The sequence below is a fragment of the Lampetra planeri genome, chromosome 36, assembly GCF_965212315.1.
Source record: "Lampetra planeri chromosome 36, kcLamPlan1.2.h2, whole genome shotgun sequence".
In the NCBI taxonomy this organism is placed as follows: domain Eukaryota; kingdom Metazoa; phylum Chordata; class Hyperoartia; order Petromyzontiformes; family Petromyzontidae; genus Lampetra; species Lampetra planeri.
Window position 1 is genome coordinate 5578598 of NC_136142.1, and position 21065 is coordinate 5599662.

The 21065-nt window shown below is 43.8% G+C and overlaps 1 protein-coding gene across 1 annotated transcript; it reads left to right on the forward strand.

Annotated features, from left to right (window-relative positions):
* The first annotated feature begins 48 nt into the window (after window positions 1–48).
* On the forward strand, window positions 49–6687 carry LOC144730713 (SRA stem-loop-interacting RNA-binding protein, mitochondrial-like). Its single transcript, XM_078611407.1, has 4 exons — window positions 49–307; window positions 3558–3616; window positions 5512–5619; window positions 6514–6687. Exons 1-4 carry the CDS (start codon window positions 253–255, stop codon window positions 6595–6597), a joined length of 306 nt encoding a protein of 101 aa, XP_078467533.1. The 5' UTR covers window positions 49–252; the 3' UTR covers window positions 6598–6687.
* The last annotated feature ends 14378 nt before the right edge of the window (window positions 6688–21065 follow it).

Sequence of the window (21065 nt, forward strand, 5' to 3'; positions counted from 1 at the left end):
CCTCCCCCCACCACGTCGACCAATCGCGACGGCCTCGCTCGCTGTCACGTGCGCGGCTTCGGCCAATGGGCGCGCGCGGCGCTGACGAGAGTCGCGTGGCTTTGGTGACCCCCAAAACCCATCCGCGTGTGGCACATTCAGTGGCGGCCTAACTACGACCTGTCTGTGCGTTAGTTCTCTACCTCTGCGTTAGTTCTCTACATCTGCGTTAGTTCTCTGCGTGGAGTGTCAACGGTCTTGGTGGGTTGAAGCATGGCGCGCGCTATGGAGCTGTTCGTGACGCGGCTGCCGTGGATGGTGGCGAACAGTGAGTGGCTTGCACATGTGTGTGAGATTTTGGTGTTTTTTGTACACACACGTGTGTATGTGTGAGACCTCGTGTCCCCTGTGTACACGTGTGTATCTGGCCTCCGTGTACACGTGTGTCTCCTCTCTGATTCCCGGTACTCGTGTATCTAACCCCGGTTTACACGTGTGTGTCTAATGTATGAATGTTGAACTTCTTTCGCACCGTACGTAGCCAACCGTGCTAATCCGAGGTGCGGGAGAAAGACGACAAACTAAGCACAAGCCCTCGATGTACACGTGCGTCTCTGACCTCCATGTACACGCGTGACTCCGTACATGTTGGTCTACAGAGCACGCAACCCCGAGTAGCCGGGCGACCGCTGCGGTCTTAATTCATCGGGTTGTCATTGTCCACTCGGGCAAGCGGCGATGAGCTTTGTCCAGAATGTGGCAATGTATATATATAATTTTCCCCTTTAACTTACAACCGTATAAAAGATGCGTGAGGTCTCGTCATGTTTCATAATCTCAGCAGCGTTGAGCCTGGTTCGTGCGTGGGTTAGGTGACCACCATGTGAGGCTACGCCCGTCAGCAGAGGGCAGTGTCATCTAAAGCCATTGAACGGCGTGGACCAGATGTCTTGTGACCCCTAGTTAATTGACCACGAACATTTTTTTTTCTCTGTATATTAATTTATGTTTTAAGTACACCTAGCCTTTTAAAACATATTACGTTTTATCAAATTAAATGGGGGTGGGGGGGGTCACAATACATCTGGACCATCCTGTACTATCCTCCACAATGTCTTTGTTCTCCACCTTAAACCTGCACTGACCAGTCTGGAGAAGTATGGCCAATAAACCCCCACGACCCCCACACTGCGTGGGGGGACTCTGCGTGGACTGACAAGTCCCTCTACTTCTCGTACCTGTGCAAAAAGAGGCACAATTCCATTTATTTTCGTGGTCACAGTGGTCAGTAGAGGGAGCTGCTGTCACAAGTGTTTTCAGAAAGACGACAAAAACCCTCGGCACATTCCTCAATACCACCACTGCCTTAGTCATTTGCCCTGAAATTTGTCTCACGTACTTTTTTTATTTTGTGTTTAATTGTTTTTGTTGGTTGTGCTTGCTCACGACTGCCAACGCAGTATCACCAAATAATTTAGAAACTAGACACGCGTCACGGTTATCAAGCAGCAGTGTTCATATCTTGTGAATGTGTTGACTACACTCTGTGGAACGGTAATCCAATATCTAATCGCAGTTGCTAAGCAAAGGCCTTTAGCTCTATGAGACGGAGCACCCAGCCGATGAGGAACACTCTAGCATGATGATAACACGATTCTCGAATAGAGAAGGTTTGTGGGGTTTTTTTTTTAATGAGACGAGGTTGTTCTAAAGTCAAGCACAATAAGGAAGAGAAAATGCTGTGTACTGCAGCGTACACTAAAATGTGGATGTGTCGAGCATAATGCCACGGCTATGTGAACTTGATATGGAAAGACGGGGGGAAAGGGGGGGGGCATATTTAGTTGTAGAGAAAGACAGTCGCAGTCTTAGAGGTGAAAGGGGCGGTCTTGAGTTTGGACGAGAGCAGGGGGTCGGACATTGAGCACAGTACGGATGAAAGGAAACAATCTGGTTGAACGAGTCTGACATCGGTAGAGCTATCAAGGTGTGAAGTGTCAGCCTGCTTGAGTCAGCTGATACCGTTGTGTTATGCTGTCTGCGAACTGGAAGCTTATAGATGGAATAGACCGATGGATAAGCAGTTTCTGTGCTGCTGTCCATTTGCAGTCTTCTTTGAGGATGCCTGCTTCATTGATCGTGTGATGCGTGGTGCTGTTGTCACGGGCGAAATTTATTTAATTAATTGTTTCCAACATTTCGTTTTTGCACCATTTACATCTCAATAATGTCACAAGATGAAGAACCCGTTCGGATCGCTCACAAAACAGGATAATAGCCCATGGAGGCAGATTCTACAGGGCTACCTCTGAGATATCTTCCAAGTGAACTGCGGTTCACACAGTAGGGGGCCAGCACTGTTCCACCTGCCTGGCATGAGATTCAAAACCGATATATTTATTCCCAGAGATGGACAATTTCCAAATTAAATGGAGAACCGAGTTTTTCATGCATTTATCATGAATCGACCTATCATTACATGTCTACTCATCTCCCCATGCATTCCCAACCTTTTGCGTTATGCAAAACCAGCAGTTCCTAAAGAACTACATTTGGTCTCAAGTTGTCTCTTGGTCTCACTGCTGCTGCCTAATGGTTGGTCAAATTTGCTCAATTAGTTTGATGGTAACTTCAGACAAGATGACCACAATGTAGTTCCTCAGGAGCTGTTTTTTTCAGTGAGAGACTGATGTAGTCTCCAGCCAACAATTCTGGGCACCAGTAATTAATGTGCAGACTCATTTCTTTAATAATTTGTTGCTAATTTGAAACTTCTGGATTTACTCCATAAAACTGTCGCCCATTGACTTAATCTGGCGAATGACGTCAACGCGGCTGAAGGGTTCATTTTACGCATCGCTAACTCCTCGCAAATTAGTGGGCAGCTGGATGAATGGAACTGCTGCCAGTTGTCGTAGATAGAAGGCCGCCAAATAATGTATTACATTCTAAGATGTCAGCGTGGAAGTTCCTTCGTGGCAACACTGCAAATCTGACTTGTGTTTTTTTTGTCCCATAAACTGTGGTCAGTTCCACAGTTTCGAACGTACATTTCAGACACTTAAAAAAGTTAGTAATAAAGTGGATTTTTATTTGCTCAGTACATCAACTAATTAGGACTGTCATTTAGTTAGGAATAGTTGGGTCCACCTCGATAAGGGAGAAATGCTCATAAAATATCGCGGTGTCAGATGTACTCGGATGAACTTTGTTTTTCATCTGTGCTGGGATGGTGGTGATGGGGCATGCAGTTTAGTCTGTCAGTCGATGATATCATTGCATAAATGAACCATATGTTGTATTATGTCTGTTGAACTTCTTTCACACCATACGTAGCCAACCGTGCCTTACAAATGACACTCACGTGCTCATATAAAAAGTAAGAAGTCCCTTCATGATTGTACCAATGATTGCCCATATCTTTAAAGTGTTTGAAATGTCTGTCCATATTTGTAAAATGGGCCACCTGTATCCCAGCTTTTAGCACTCTCTTGCTGAAGGCAAGTGCCACTGGCAAGTCATTCTTTTCGTGCAGTGTGGTTGACTTGTGTTTGTGTCTTTTGCGTTCTTTTTTCAAGGGGAAGTGAAGGAGTACTTCAGCCAATTTGGAGCCATCAAGAAATGCTATTTGCCATTCGTAAGTATTGGTTTTGTCTTCTCTACTAATCGCACTTTAATGGAACATGAGCTCCTTTGGCCACTGGATCACCCCTGATTTTCACCCTTTTTTGTCTTTCCACAAATTATATTCCAATTATGCAATGCTGCTGTTATGCAACCCAACTGTGGACCGTATAGTAAACCACTGTGGTTTGCGCACCCTTCAATGGAGAAATAGCAAAACTACACAAACTCTCGACATCGGCATTTAGCTCCTGAACATGTTGATTGGCCCACACAAGAAGAGAATAGAATTGGTTTAGATTTAAAGCTTTCGTGACTGCAGGGATTCATCTTCTTGGTTCTTTCGGTAAAGTCACGTAGAAGGTGTTATGTGACAACACGAAGTCTCCTTTCGGATTTTTAGTAGTGAGACATATGTTATGTTTGCCATGCCCAAGTGAAAGAGCCACTTTTAGATTACATTCTGGATGAATCGCATCTTTCAAGTGTACGTAATGGACCCACAAACGCGTAGAAGCTGTCCATGGGGAACGTGGAAAATAACCTTTTGGAAATTGCTCCCGCCCAGTTGAGGTTCTGTTGTTAACTCACGTTTTAATTCAAACAAACCGGAGGTCTTAATGAGCCCAGTATCTTGCATGCTCAATATTAAGACTCTCGCCATAACGCGCTGTTTAGGCTGTCTATACACAGCAACACAATCTCCCTGCAGGAGACCCTTGCTTGTCGCTGACATTACAGTGTTTTATTTCCTATTTTAGTTGCTCTACAAACATGAAGTCATTTGATACTTTCGTGTGCCACCTTGCACTGATGGCTTAGTTTCTAATCCATTATTATGAGGGCTGTGGTGGGGGTGAAGCGGTGGATGGCACAGTGGTTACGACATTACACAATGAACCTGATGATATGAGTTCCATTCCAGCCAAGGCTAGCATGGGTGGCGAGTGAAATCTAAACCAGTTCTTGGCACCCCCTCTTCACCAACCCGCACTGATCGGCATGATCAAGTATGGTTAATCAACATGGCATAGAAAGGCCTTCATCCAGCAGTAGATTGACAAAGGACTGGACACTTTCTTGGATTGCAATGTTTTACGCCCCCCCCCCTCCATTCCTTGTTGTTTCAATGAATTGTTGCAATTCAGGGTCATGATTTGATTATAGAGCGTATTTTTTAACCATCCTCACAGTGGTCAAAATGGGCCGCTAAGCGACGATACACCACACCGCCACTTCTCAGAAAACCAAACATGTATGCCGGCACTGTTCGGAGCGCTCCCTACACCACAGATTTTCCACAGCGGGGAATCGGCAGTGAATGTTGGCTGCAGGATAAATAGGTTTCATAAACTATTCACCCGCAGGCATCCTAGCGAATGTGGTTGCCGCAAGTTGCTGGCAACACATATACACATCTACTAAATACAGTCATCTTCCATTCATGTAGGTGATTTTGGGGGAGGGGTAACATGGATAAAACAAAAACACAGATAATGCAAAACATGTAATTGAGGCTATGAAAGCATCGTTTTTGTTCACCTTCGTAGTATGGGGGAGAAGACATTGAATTTATTCACTTGCTGATGTTTGCGGTCACCGCATCGCTGACCCTAGACGAGTGAGGAGCGACTCGTAATTAAACCAGCACGCGCATGAAAGGTGCGAATGAGCATGGTTAATGCGACACACTGATAACCCACCCACGGGTAGTGTCGAATTAACTGCACCTGGTTTCTTACACACATTGGATGTGGGTGTTGCAAGCTAGCTAAGCGATACATTGATTCAACGCTGTTAGATTAAAATTACCTGCACTTCTAACTCTGGTTCTCTCAGTTGCTACTGCTGTACAGTGCAGGCCAGAGGGCTCTAAACGGAAACGTTTGTTTTGTTTTGTGGATGCAGAATAAGGACACCGGCTTCCACAAGGGCACGTGTTGGATTTCCTTCATTTCGGAGAATAGCTTCAGGAACGCTTTGCAGAGAGAGGAGCACGTTATTGAAGGTGTAAAGGTAAAGGAGGTTGTTCCATCGCGATGTTCATAAATGGCTCCTTGCTGCTGCTGTTGCACGTAGGTTTTCACAGTTGTGCTGGTTAGCTCTCCGATGTGTGTTTTGGGTTGTGGTACCCTGTCTTGTTTGGGGTGATGTCTGACGATTTGCTGCACTTTCCTGGGAGCTTCATAAAAAACTTAATTTAATTTACACAGGGCTTCAGCTAGCTAGATTGCCTTGGATCAATGTGCCAGGAGTGAAACGTCGTGCATGGTGTTGTACATCACGCAGGGCAACCAGACATCACATCGGGGAGCTTCATCTTGCGCTTGCCACTGTACGTAGCCAACTATGCTAATCGGAGGTGCGGGAGAAGTACAATAAACTAAAAACAAAAAGCAGTTCTAAAGAAATTAGCTTTCAATCTGTATTTAAAAGTGCATAGCTCCAGTGACTTGCGAATATCGGAAGGAAGAGCCTTCAAGATGGCCGCAACAGCGCATCTATGTATCGATGTTGAACTTCGTTTGCACCATACATAGCCGTCCGTGCTAATCAGAGGTGCAGGAGAAGGACAACAAACTAAACACAAACAGCAGTTTTAAAGAAATTAGTTTTCAATCTAGATTTAAAAGTGCATAGCTCCAGTGCCTTCCTAATATCGGAAGGAAGAACATTCCAGACGTCCGCAGGAGCGCATTTGAAAAGGTCACGCGAAGGTCTCTTGTCAGTGTCATGGCAACGGCTTATGCCTGATGAGGGTCCACGCAAGTGTCACATGAGGGTCACGTGAGTGTCATGTCGTGCCTGCCTACGGGACAGGCTGCTCACCCGTTATATATAAACGTTTGCTTGGATGCGCCATTGCTGCTTCTGTGTGTGGCGTTGACTCGGTTTATCTTCCCCTTGCAGTTGGATGTCCGGGTGAACAGGAGTTTTAAAACAGACCTCACCGACCCCAACGGCGCCACAAGCGAAGTCGACGGCGCGCACTGAAAAAGCCACACGACGCGCTGTACACGGCACCGAGTCACATGTCTCCGTCCTCAAGCAGTAATAATAAACTATTTACCATGAATACGTGAAGTAATTGTTTTGTCTTGTTCTGTGCATTTGAGTTTATTCGTATTCCCGTTCTGCCCTTTTACAGAGTCCACAAGCTTCCGGCAGCAGTAACAGTCCTACATTGTTGGCCATCATCATATTAGATCCATCTCTTGGTGATGTTTCAATGTCATTTTCTCTCTGCTCCAGTGCCTCCTCCACTCAATTGGTCCATCTACTCCGTCCCTTGCCTTTACCAGTCCTCCTGTGTACATATTTCCAAGAATACAAATTGGATACTTGAGGTAGCCAAGTTGTTGCTTCTTCACCGTTTACCTTCACCGGTGACAATACAAATCGCATCACATTCCTTGCCTATTGGGTAAGAACCCATTTAAGGAACCTGTGGAGCTGAATAGAGCATCATGGTCATTGCCAATGATGTCACCGTATCTCACGTCACTTCCGTCAGATGCCATCATCAAAAACCGGTCTTCATCGTCCACCAGGTCTTGCACTTGGTCTCCGATCTCTGGGTGCCACTGCATTGCCTGTCTGGGTAACCTGCCCTCTGCACCCTCTACACGTGTTCCACTCATCGCAAACTCCTTTTTCTGATAACATTTCTAGCAGTATTTTCTTAAAGTTATGTTACAAACACCCTATCCTTCCGAGGAATTCATAGGATCATCCAAATGCACCTGTATTCAAAGGTCCCAAAGTTTATTTTCGAGGGTCCCCCTTCATTCAACCTGCACTGACCAGCTTGGTGAAGTATGGCTATACTACCTCCACAACTGAGGTTTCATGGGATTGAGAAAGGGCAGCAAATTGTTGTTTAATGATAACATTTGGCCACTCTTACATCCTGTGCTGGCTGTCGTTCATTTTAATTGAAGCACTTCTCTGTCCAGATATTGTGGCATTAAATGAGCCAAGTAGGATAGGTGGCTAAAAGTTCAGACCATTGAGCCAGATCGCCGAGTTCCTGGGTCCCTAGGTTGAAATCTGGGTTTTAGTTGGCCATGATTAACTCGGTTTCTCAGGCATGGCAAGTTGATTGATGTTCTCGAGCCAGTCATAATGACTGCACAAAAATTCATCAAATTTAATTTAGTTTTTCCACTTCATTTGGCACTGTACCACCTCTGAGAATGAAAAAAGTGTGACTCATGATGAACATTTATCTCCAGCTCTCTGTTGTGTTTTCAGTTTGTACCGCATGTTGTTTGGCATAATGTTGGACGTTTCACTCAACGTCTTCAGAGCTTCTTTAGGAACTGAGGAATTCAATGGAGCAGCTCGCTCACAGCTGCCAGCACGTTGGAGGAAACGTCAGACAATGGGTCTGACATCACACGGCACAACTCGAAAACACATCGGAGAGCTGTGCAGAGCACTACCCATGAAAACCTATGCAGTTGGACATTTCTGTCGAGTGGAGCACATGGAAAAGTGCATGCGCCCTTTGTGTGGATAGAAAAGGTCTGCGGAGTTCTAAATCTTCTGCAGCCCATTCTCTAACACGGGGTGATGCACTGCCCGGTGACAGCCCCGCATGGGTAATGTGTTTTGACACGACAACAGCACAACATTTGGAAAAGCACGGGGAAAAATATCCTTTTAAAAGGATGACATAACCAGGGGCTTCCCGGTAAAACCTATTGACAGAGAGACACGGAGGGCTATATCCACATAAGTTTTTGGACCCTCTAGAGAAAATAATGACCCTATCAGTAGAGCTTGAGAAAAGGAACCAAGGCATGTGTGGTCTAACACTGACACAGTCTGAGAGATAGCGAGAGAGATGCGTGCAGATTATTGTGGGGGGCCACACCGCCCGTGTACTGTGCTCATACCCTTATCCCACTTCTGACCCAGCACTGACCCAGGTTTGCATTCCAAGTCAGCCACCTGAGATTAATTCCAGACAAAAGTATGCATAAACCCACAATACAAACACACAAACACATTTACGTGTTCCTTGCACGCGCTATTCCACCTCGCACTTTCGCCTAGCAACTGGCCTTTGCTTTGTTTGACAAGGGTAGCTGCAGCCAGCCGTGGTGATTTGCAAAATGGATTTCTGCCAAGAAAAGTGACTCCGGGTTTGGAACAGAACATTATGTGAAAGCCGGGCATGTGAATGTGGCTCTGCTCTATTGACACCAATCTCTCCCCACCAAGCCACCCACGAACCCGAATTTGCAGCCAAACCTCTTGACCCGGCCATAGAAACTGAACCAGCCAATAATTGGAAGCCCTTTTGTCTCACTCCTGTTGCGGTTGTTTTCCATCCAGGGCTGCATGGGATTGATAATTTAAAGTTTGTGTGGTTTGCGTAAGCGGATCAGTGTCTGGCGATTGAGAGTTAATTGGGATGAATTTTTTATCTTATCTTCCCTGGGACCTTTTTTATAATTAGGGGCAATTTAAAAATATATATATTAGTAATTACATTATAGACAGTTAATAACGGTTGTAATGATTGCCCTCCTGGAAATTTGATGAATGTTTCGCTATTTGGCATTGCAATAAAATTTCAGAATTATTTTGTAAATAGGGTTCGGAATGTGATGGATTCTAATTGGCTGGAAGGGTTAAGTGGACCCATCCATGACAGCACAAAGAAAAATCAATCCTTTCTCACGTAATTCGATTACTGTATCACGAGCTTAAGACTCTATAGTAATAATTTAACTGATGCATTGTTATACCCCGACAATTACGCCAGGATCAGCCCTTGCAAACTATATATTATTTGGGAGGTTTAATCGCCACATTAAAATGTTATTTAGGGAATTCTAAAGGTCCATGCTGTAGAGATTGGCGGACAGCCCCAGGAAATGAATCTTGGACCCTTTGTAATTTGGCTCAGGAATGAGGAATTCTGACCGCTAAGCTCCTGGCCAATTAAGTGGCCGGGTGCCTAAGAGGTCAGATGACCTGGGTTTGAAACCAGGCAACCGTTGAGATGGAGTGATGCAATTGTCAAAAAAAACCAAATCAGAACCGTGAGAGATGGTGACGACTTGGGGAGGCCTTTATCCAGCAGAGGATAGCACATAGCTGCTGATGATGACGGTGGTGGGGGGGGGTCACTAATTGCCCTCGGCCACTACAAGCTTCTTCTTATACGGATGCTGCACACACTGAGCTGTCGCTGTGCTTCACTGGCCGTGCGTGACCGGCACACAAGTTAATAAATAAGAAAGCATTAATTTATTGCGCTTAATAAGGGCTCTACAACTCTTGACGGCATCGGCCGCCGAGGGATCGGCCTGCGCACACACCTAGCCCTGTGTCAACACAAAGTATATTGTAACCTATATTTTGCTGGTGTTACTCATCAAATGCACGTCTGTCGGTGCCCTCTAGAGTTGCCTGTCGTCGAAGCGCTCTCCGCTCCCACCGGCGAAAGCAATCGCAAGGCTTTACCTTCACCGCCACCTTTTGTGATGAATATCTGTAAAGTCATTTTACATTTACCCAATGCAATTTTGCCAAGGTCAAGTTCGAACAAACTACAACTGAGGCTTAAAGAGTCCACCGGTATACACGTTTAGATGACGTGGCGCTTTTGCACGATCCGTACGGCGTGGTGTGATTTCGCCGAGGAATGGCCCCACAATGCATCTGTGTTCTTCACGAGAGGTTGGGGACAAATATCCACACGAACGCAGCTTTTGAATAACCACACACGTGACAAAACAAACTTGTTTACATGGGAACTAATACCTATACATTGCTGTGTATGCTTTCGCGGTCGTGCTGTATAGCTTTCCGCCGCCGTGTTCAAATCGTACCTAGTGTCGTTTGTTAGTGTGTGTTTTTTGATGTCCGACGTTTCGATCCACTTGCTGAGAGGTTCTGCAAAACGCATCGGAGACCTGTGCGCATGTCCGTTAAGGTGCCTGAGCACTTATTCTTGCGTACGGCTGATGCAGAATCCGAGCAACAACTGAAATTGCACATTCAGGTGGTCAAGCCCATACAACCGCGTCGGGACCAGCGAAGTGTGTCGCTGAAATGTATCCTTGGTATTGCTGAGCACGGATGGCCTTCGACCAAATCACCCTGATTGCACCCGATCTTACCAGACCTCGGAGCCGAAGCACGGATGAGCCTGGTTAGCATTTTCTTGGTTATTTCGGTAAAGTCACGTAGAAGGGAAATAATAAAATAATACGAATTAAACATAACAAAATAATTCTCACGACGTTTCGGCCACAACGCAAGCAGCCATCCTCAGGTGAAGAACATGTCTGTCGGAAAGACAGCGTCTGAATGTTTTATTTTTATTATTTTTTATTATTTTTATTATTTTTTTATTTCCCTTCTACGTGACTTTACCGAAAGAACCAAGAAGATGAATTCCTGCAGTCACGAAAGCTTTAAATCGAAATGGTTACCATTTGTTGGATGGGTAACCACCAGCAGCTTTCAGATGTTGTGGGCGGGGGAGCTGTGAGATGGCCCCAGGGTATGACGATTAAATACAATTGTGTGGAGATATGTTTGTGTTCATCCCCATGGACGTAAGGTGTTATCAGGGCTTTCTGGGTTGCTCCCACTCGAAACCAAATATATTTTAGTGGAATTGGCCAAACATCACAATTTAGCAGGACCCTCTTGAAAATTAGTACTTTGCTGTATTGAGCAGGGCATAATTTATCACTGAATATATTGAATCTCGCTGGTAGACTGGAGTATGTGATACATCACTCGTAGTAGCTACAGCCCCTCGCGAGAGGTATACTGGATATGATGTGCCGGGTGCTGAAATATTGTCTGGGTCACTGACCCAGACAGACCTCTCTGAAATTAATCCCTGGATTTTGTGACATTGTGACTTTCTCACAATATCAGAATTAGAATATGTATTTATACTGGAGGAATCCGATGAGCTATAAAGAAATGTTTCACAGATGTCCATAAAATTGGTAGTATTACGGTTTATGATAATAGTAATAATATAAAAAAAAATCTAAACCCGTGGAAAGCTGCCGAAAAGGCCTTGGATGCCTCCAAAAATAGGCCTCTCGGTGCCAACTGGGGACACGAGTGGCTGCTTGTGAGAGCGATGAGGTTCGTAAAGGAGCGAGCCGGGTGCCTGTTGACTCAGCTGGACACTGCCTCCACCCGCACCGCACCGGTCACAGTGGAGCCCTCTCTCTCTCTCTCTGCCCTGGTGAGCCCCCGGTCTCTCAAGCCGTCGCCTCCCTATCCAACCGAGAGAAACCTTTATCCGCGCGTGAATGAGTGAACTCACACATAAGAGGAGTGAACTCGCGTAAGACGAGTGACTCTAGATTTGAAGCTTTCGTGACTGCAAGGATGCATACTCTTAGGTTTTTTCGGTAAAGTCGCGTAGGTAAAAAAATAAAATTAAAATTTATACAAGTAATAATAGAAATAGTATTTTATGATTTTATTTATATTATTACTTTTATTAATTTAAATTTATAAAAATTTTAATTAATTAAAATTAATAAAAGTAACAATAGAAATAATATTTTATTATTTTATTTCTATTATTACTTTTATTAATTTTAATTAATACAAATTCTAATTAATTAAAATTAATAAAAGTAATCATAGAAACATTGTTTTATTATTTTATTCCTATTATTGCTTTTATTAATTTAAAAAATTTTTACCTACGTGACTTAACCGAAAAAACCTAAGAGAGTGACCTCACGTGTCTCCTACGTTGGCGGGTGAAACGGGGCCAGGGAGTTGAACTGAAGTTGGTGATGTTTGAGAATGATGATGATGGAGGGGGCACAGTTTTAAGGAAATTGACGTGTTTTTAAACAGCTGAATGGTTTTGCAGCCTTCACTCGTCATCATTATCATCGTCGTCGCCGGCCTTGGTCAATCCACCGCTAGATGAAGACGTCCCCCAAGCAGACACCATCTTTCACGCTGCTGCGCTGCAGGAATTTATCTCGCACCTGCACACGAGCCGATTTCACCGATCCATCTCTTCGGTTAGACGTACTTTTGCGGACGCGTTCCATGTCGTGGCTGCGTGTCCGTCGTTGTGTTCTTCGCTGATATCCGCATTTTGTGCTGTCGGTGTGGAGGAAACATGAAACCCTTATTTAAAATATATATTTACTTTTTTCACGTTTATATTCCCATCGTGATATCGGCACGTCGTCGCAAAACGAACAGATGGCTTGACTTTTCGATTTAAAGCTTTCGTGACTGCAGGGATTCATATTCTTGGTTCTTCTTCTTCTTATTTCCCTTCTACGTGACTTTACCCAAAGAACCAAGAATAAGATTGCTTGACGTTGCTTTGCCACGTTGTATGTGGCAGTGAGCAGTGTAGAAAATCCTGCTGTTGTACCGCACTTCTATGCTCCGGTGCCTATGCTCTACTCTCCACGTGTCACGGTGTTTAAAGCGACTCGATGTGGACATGAAAGCTTCATATTTTGCAGTCTTCGCAAAAATTTATAGATTGTGATTTGGGTAGAGAAGCAATATACAACCCCTGATGTATTTATTTATTAAAAATTCTTTTTTTTACAACTATATTCAAATCGTTCTGTTGGAATCATGTCACGAGGGGTGTTGTTTCAGCATAGAGGTGAGGGTGCCGAGATGGTAACTACCTCGCATGCTCTAGAGGATGTCGTGGTTCGATCCCGACCCTGACGCCTGCTGTATATTTGGAGTTGGCATATTCTCCCCGTGGTCGCATGGATTTTTCTCCGGGTCCTCCGGTCTTTCCCTCCACATTTAAAAACCTGCATTGAGAGGTATTTGGCTGCTATAAATTTCCAAGTAAACCACTTCATTGGGCTATCATTTGTGGCCAGGTCGCTTCTGAAAAAGAGCTAAATATTCTTGATTTGAAGCTTTCGTGACTGCAAGGATTCATACTCTTGGGTTTTTTTGGTAAAGTCACGTAGGTAAAAAAAAAAAGATTTATTTTCATTTATTTTCTACTATAATTATTTATTAGTAGAAATAAATGTATTTTATTTCTACTATTATTATTTCTATATTTTTATTTTTTACCTACGTGACTTTACCGAAAAAACCTAAGAGTAAGAGCTAAATAGCTGGTAAAACAAACATAGTTTCATAGTATTGATGTAGATTGTCGACTAAAGTTCAGCGCTCTTGTTTGTGGAACTCACAATATTCCTCTCCCGTGAGCAAGCGATGAGTCTTGCGCCGTTTAGAATTGTCTCAATTGTTCGAGGGAGGCCATTGAAGTCACAGGGCTGGCGTGTTCCGGTCTGGGACGACAACAAAAAAACCATTCGCCAACACTCCGCTTTGTCTTGAGACAGCCATGCACAGGTGACCCAGAATGAGAGCAGTGTCAATATTACAGTCGCGTGTGTACATGCCGACCTCCTTGCTCTGGTGTGGAGTAATTTTCCGAGGTTGGCATTGAACTGATGGTTCCGTTCGTTGTGCTTCATCTAAGCTGGCCAGATCCCCCGTGAGGAGATGTGTCACCCCTGCTGCTACGATGCATCGGCATGGCTACTAAGGAACGGCAAAACTGTGTTCATAGGGGACGTCCATAAATGACGTCACGCGATTTTGGACGATTTTTGACCCCCCCCCCCCACCTTTTCACACGGCGTCACAAAAAGTCAGACCCCCCCCCCCTCAGATATGACGTCACAAAGCTCTGCCCCCCCCCCCCGCCATATTTCCATTTTGAATATAAAACATGCTTCAAATCGCTTTAAACTATTGTCATTGTAGTGCTATTTAATGTGCCGCTGCACTCTGATGTTGTAGGAGAAAACATTTATTAAAAAGTATATTTCATTAAGTAGAACGTGTTGTCTATATTTATTTAAAGTTGCGCATTTTGATGTGACGTCACACATCGTCACAAATGTCTGACCCCCCCCTAGGTGCGTGACGTCATTTATGGACGGCCCCATACTGCATGCGTTCATACAGTCAATCCACAGTTGGATGAGGGTTAGGTCTGTAAAACTATACACACACTTGGTAGGTAGTATGAAGATTTTATCATTTGGTTTACATATCACTTGACACGTGGCCAAGAATCGAACTCAACGTTCCGGATGTCATATAATTTTGCCCCAATTTCGTGGAGCGGTGGTGTAGTGGTGCACAATGAACCCGACTTCCTGAGTTTGATAACTGGCCACGGCTAACATCAGTAGCGAGTGATATTTGAACCGGTACTGGGCCTCACCCTTCATCAACTGGCTCTGACCGGTATGGTGAAGTATGGTGAAACAACCTCCACGGGGAGGGCTTCTAACCAGCAGTGGACAAAGGGACTGCTACTAATTTAAATGGATTTTAGTCTGGGGATGGTGTTCTTATAATGAGGCGCTGAGTTCCACTTAAACCTAACCTTAACTCCAACTCAAACCCGAACTCTATTCATAACACCAAAACATAGACCCCCTCCACTGTAAACATTGTACATGGAGATGTATTGTAGTCAATATACATATGAGGTACAACAGCTGTGATATTTCACGGTGCTACTTTATATTAAAACAAAACCAAATGATGAACGTAGCAAAGTTTTTTCGGATCGTCAAAAAATACTTTTATTCCGACATCAACGGTGGGCCAATGTTGGTCAAACATTGGGATGCTTGCTGGGCTCGCATGGCATGCTATTTGTTGCGTGTTTGATTTTAATGCGTGTTTCATTATCGACAATGTAAGGTTTCCATTACCACGTATATGCGTGAAAAAAAAATTAACTTTTTCTTAAAATAAAATCAAACCGATCTTACAAAAACATTAAGCGGCATATTCATAAGCTCAAATTCAAGTATATATATTTATATAGACGTATATTCTAGTATGTATGCTCTAATTTACGATGATATTCAACAGATATTCAACATAATACCACCGTCAATTAATCAAACGCACACAACTGCGCAATCAAACGCGAAGTGGCAATGGCAACCGTATCGTTGATGATCAAACGAATATACAACAAAAAAACTTGGCAACATAATTTCGTGCCAAATTGTACGGGGCCTCTCCCTCACCGCCTTCTCGCTTTGTTCAGCCGGGGCAGTCAATCCAGGTCACGGCTGCCTAAGATGGAAAGTTATTCAGCGCTACGGCGGCTACGTGCGAGCGTTCTGAAAACCAAGGGGGCTCGGGCCCACTGAGGTGTTTACCCAGAGCTAATACGAAATGTCAACACTAGTTCAGCATCTGAGAGCCTCGGACTGCCCGTCCCGCTAGGATCACAGCACTGGCATTCCTGCGGTGTATGCACACTGTCCTCCAGGCACGGTGAAAGACAATTGACCCGGTTGACATGTGGCTAATTGCAAGAAACGCTTTCTTAAATTAAAAAAATAAATATTGAAATTTCGATTTAAAGCTTTCGTGACTGCAGGGATTCATCTTCCTGGTTCTTTCGGTAAAGTCACGTAGAAGGGAAATAATAAAATAATAAAAATAAAACATAATAAAATAATTCTCACGACGTTTCGGCCACAACGCAAGCAGCCGTCCTCAGGTGAAGAACAGGTGAATAACAGGTTCTTCACCTGAGGACGGCTGCTTGCGTTGTGGCCGAAACGTCGTGAGAATTATTTTATGTTGTATTTTAATTACTTTATTATTTCCCTTCTACGTGACTTTATATATATTTAGTTTACCAGGTAAGGCCCAATGAGCTATATAGCTCGCTTTCAGAAGTGACGCGGCCACAATTGATAAACTCAACCAAGTGGCTTATAGTGTGGAAATGTATAGCAACCAAATTCGCATGGTGATTCTAAATGTGGAGGGAAAAACCGGAGGACCCGGAGAAAAGTCCAACCAACCATGGGGATAGACAACATGCACACTCCAAATATACAGGCGTCAGGGTCGGGATCGAACCCACGAACTCGTGTAAAACCAGGCGAGGTAGTCAACATTTCGCCACCGTTTCTTCGGTGGTGGCCCTGATCTGTGGCACGGTGGGAATAGTGGCCACATTTGAACTTCGTTGTTGTAGATGTAAGGTTAGTGGGGGGGGGGGGCATTGGTGGCAGCACTAAGCAGGCATAAGCAAGCAAAGCAATAGCCGAGGGCCCCAGGTAGCTCAAGGGGACTCGAGATTAATGAAAAATGTGTGCATCAAATATATCAGTTTGAATTCGATTCCTAAGAAACATAACAAGCGAATTATCATGAACTTAAATTATGCGAGCCCTTTAATATTGTCCTTCCTGTCCATTGTGTGTATTAAAATAGCCGTACCAACGGTAGTTGCTATTGAATGATGGTGCCCTGTATAGGCATGCATTTAAACAATGTATTATTTGATGATTCTCTTCCACACAGTACTAAGGCGGTAGCTATCCGAACGGTTATAATATTGTTTTATTTCTTTCAATTGCGATAGATTATCTAATTAGTCTTGGCCAGTAGTAGCTAGTTTTGCACAGAACTTCAACATTATCAAAATAAATTGAGTGTCCTTGTTGGAACGCGTGTTCTGCTACTGCTGACAGTTGTATTTGGGAGTATTTAATATTTATCTGATGTTCTTCTTGGTTCTTTCAGTAAAGTCACGTAGAAGGGAAATAATAAAATAATACAAATAAAACATTTTTATTTCCCTTCTACGTGACTTTACCGAAAAAACCAAGAAGATTAATCCCTGCAGTCACGAAAGCTTTAAATCGAAATTTATCTGATGTTATTTTAGTATTGTGCTGATCATTCGTCCTGTTTGGCCAACATAACATTTGCCACAAGTGCAGTTAATCCTGTACACACCTTCTGTTGATAGCTTCGGTAATACATCTTTTGTACCAGATATGAATTAATGTATTTTATGTACGGTGCCAAATCTGACTCGGATGTTTTGTTTTTTCAAACATCTGGCTAGTTTATCAGTTACTCCCGCAATGTACGGTATTTTGATCGTTTTAATTACTTGGGCAGTTTCAATGCTCGTGTTATTTGATTTGGTTTTGGCATTCAATGCCCTGTTGATTTATGCATCATTGTAACCATTAATTTGCAACGCTTCTTTAACATGTTGAATTTCACTTCTCAGACTGTCACCATCTGACACTTTCTTAGCTCGATGAATGAGCATCTTGATAAGAGCATATTTCTGTGCAGGGCGATGGTGTGACTCTGCATTCAGATAGGCGTCAGGATGCGTTTTCTTTCGGCAAACGATGTGTGTTATTTCACCATTTCCACCCCGTCCGAGCAGAACATCCAGAAATGGTAGAGTTCTGTCAGCTTCCACTTCCATAATGCACATGCATCATGTACATTGGCTCATTAATCCCCCACCCCACTTTGTGCAAGAGCGCAGAAGTGTGGTCACCACATCTACGCCTCTATAAAGGAACGAAACAGGTGGACTTCTCCACAAATCTGGCGGTCGCCTGATGAAGCTAGTTGCAATTACTGGCGAAACGTCGTACTCAGATTGTAAATGTTGTGGCTTGGCTCTCCAACACACCGATGTGCTTTACTAGTGACGAATTGGCCACGTTCTGTTTACGTGACAACCCTTATTAGTTGGCTGTGTCGGGTGGTGGCGAGTTTTAACGACACATTTATATATTTACACGATCAAAACAAACAAAAAACCACTATTATGAAGAATACATTATACCTTTGAGACACTGTGCATATCAATTCTTCACCAAATGAAAGAACATTCTCATTAAAATGACATCATCAAAAGTTGCTCGTAAAAAAGGTAAATAAAAAAAAACTATCACGATATAAAAATATATATATTGCCGTGTCGCAGCCATTATTCATTCTTTGAAGCCTCTTGCAGACTGACAGCGCCTGGCTCCCAGATCTGCATATTTCAATTACAAATTACTGCCGAGGCCAGTTGGCAGTTAACGCTCTCTCACGTCGTTGTTCACAACATTTAAGGTGGCGTGTTTTGTCAGCTGCGACAGCCTCGCGTGTGTTGCATGAACGATCTCTGGCTGGAGTCACCTCGCAGGTAGCATAACGTGTCTACTATCCCTTGCACTCGCATGCAGTGTTTTGTTCATGGGTATTTATTTGTCACATACTGTTTCAATCGCTCTGCCTATTCGATGACAGGGGTGGGTCCTCCCATCTCCTCCAAAACGTCTGAACTGCGTAAAAGAGTCGGCCAAATTATCCTGCTGAGGAGCCATGTGGAGCTACAGTAATACTCCAATTTACGTCTCCCCCTTTATGTCGTTACCTAATTAACACCACTACCTGATTTGCGTCGTCTCAACCCACACTTAAATCGCTGACAATATCATCCGTCCTTCCTCGTATTCATCATAGCAACCTTCGCCTGCAGCCACCGTGAAAATCGTTTCGAAATTCGTCATCGCACATTTCAGGAACGCGTTCCCGACGTTAACCGGGGTATTCCTGTATCTGCAATGGAAGCGCTTCTGCTAGCAGTGGTACGAGCAAGCAATTGCAAGGTTGCGCCTTTACCAAAGTGAACACTGGTGGCAGGCAGGAGATGGGGCCGCTGAGCTGGCAGTCAGGATGCATGGCCCAACTCGGGGTTTGCAGCAGTAGATGCCCCTCTACAGCTGTCATCTCCATAGCGATTGTGCGGTTGTGTGGATTGTGTGGTTGTGTACACTCGAGGCGAGTCATGGAACGCAATGGACAAAAGTCTGACCGGCGTGCTTATCCAGTCGAATGTACGCCCAAGAATCACAGCGGAAACACTGACGAATGAAAATAAGATGGGGAAAAAAACACACAACTCCCAGCCATGCGCTGTAGTAGCCTCTGCGAGCTCTGAAAGGAATCGCCGCAACGTATGTGATGATGAAGTGAACAATAAAAACTAAAAACTATTTGTATTTTTCCAGGCAAGGCTCACCGAGCTATATAACTATTTTTCAGAAGCGACCTGGCCACAAGTGATATCTCTACGAACTGGCTTAGCGTGTGGAAATTTACATCAGCCAAATACTCTAAACGAAATGTTGATTTAATGTCGATTCTAACTGTGGAGGGAAAAAACCTGGAGGACCCGGAGAAAAATCCACACGACCACGGGGAGAACATGCAAACTCCAAATATGCAGGCATTAGGATCGAGCCCACGACCTCCTGTATACTAGGCGAGGAAGTTAACATCTCGCCACCGGTCACAATGCCACCAATGTCATGACGTGTACATCTCAAACTGAAACCCGAAGCAACCTGCACTTGAGATTGACACATTATCCGATCATAAGATTGTATAGATTACCCAGTTGCAAGATTTGCAGGTTTTTCATATACGGCAATTTATATTCTGTACAGTAAAATAGCAGTATAGTTTTTTTTTTATATTGTTCATGCCCCAATCTCTTTTTATTTTATTACTAGTTTCTGTAAAGTGTATATTACTTTAATAATGGTCTTAACATTATAATTACTGTTACAGAATTCTATTAATTACATGGAAATACGAAATGCATTAAGAGCGGGGTAAGAGCTGTTTTTCAAGAGAGACTTGGGAAAATGTAAGTTCGTCAAACAGCAACCTCCAAGTTATATGGGAACAAACAGTTTCTACAATTCTCAAATTTATGCTGACAATCATTGCCGGTTCTTAATATATAGGCTTCCAAGATGCAATATTCTGATTCCTAATTAGTTTATTTTGGTTTAGATCATGTCGGTGTAATGGCAATGTTAACCTGTACCCTCCGCCACCAGACAGTGTCAATCAAAAAAAGTTGTCACGTGGGCAACTGTGCCAATTGATTTGGTTTCTCAAAAAAAACAAAGCAAAAAATTTAAATGTTATACATTGCCAGTCGTTTTCTGAGCGTGTGCTCTGTGAATAAATAACGTATATAATACGTTTACTCAGCTATAATGAGATGAAACATGGACTTAAGTGATTCAACCAACACAGCTGTGATTATTTAGGGTCTCTAAACATCTCTCTTGCTTTGTTTACCGCAATGCCTATTCAGGTTGCGTTAGAAAAATTAAATGTGTAAAAGTCTTTGCGTGCCCATATAAAACAATAATACCTAAGCAATTGCTGTAATCACTGACAATTCGTGGTCCTGACCTTTGGCAGTGTATTGGAACTGCATCATTTGCTGATGAGGTGTTCTTGATGGTGTTTGCTGGTTAAATAGAGGATTGTGTTGACGTACGGGGCTGTGTGCAATGGGATGTAAATAAAGTCCTTATGCACACGGCACCCCCTCATGCCCCTTCTCACCCACGTGGATTCTCAGGGACACCCCCTGCCCGTACAGTCTATAGCAACGGAATTTTATCACTCACAATGGTTTGTTTAAGGCCGAATGTACCAAGGATTGTTTGTTAATTGAGCTTGTGCACCTCAGCCACCTCCATTCTCCGCACCTCCGATTAGCACGGTTGGCTACGTACTGTGTGAAAGAAGTTCAACATGCGTGTGTGAAGTCTGTATGTCCTCCCCGT

What these genes read in the sequence shown, in the direction of transcription:
- LOC144730713 (XM_078611407.1), top strand. Translation starts at nt 253, where the DNA reads ATGGCGCGCGCTATGGAGCTGTTCGTGACGCGGCTGCCGTGGATGGTG. An exon ending in GCCGTGGATGGTGGCGAACA is followed by an intron (nt 308 to 3,557) that starts GTGAGTGGCTTG and finishes TCTTTTTTCAAG; the next exon opens with GGGAAGTGAAGGAGTACTTC. An exon ending in ACGTTATTGAAGGTGTAAAG is followed by an intron (nt 5,620 to 6,513) that starts GTAAAGGAGGTT and finishes TTCCCCTTGCAG; the next exon opens with TTGGATGTCCGGGTGAACAG.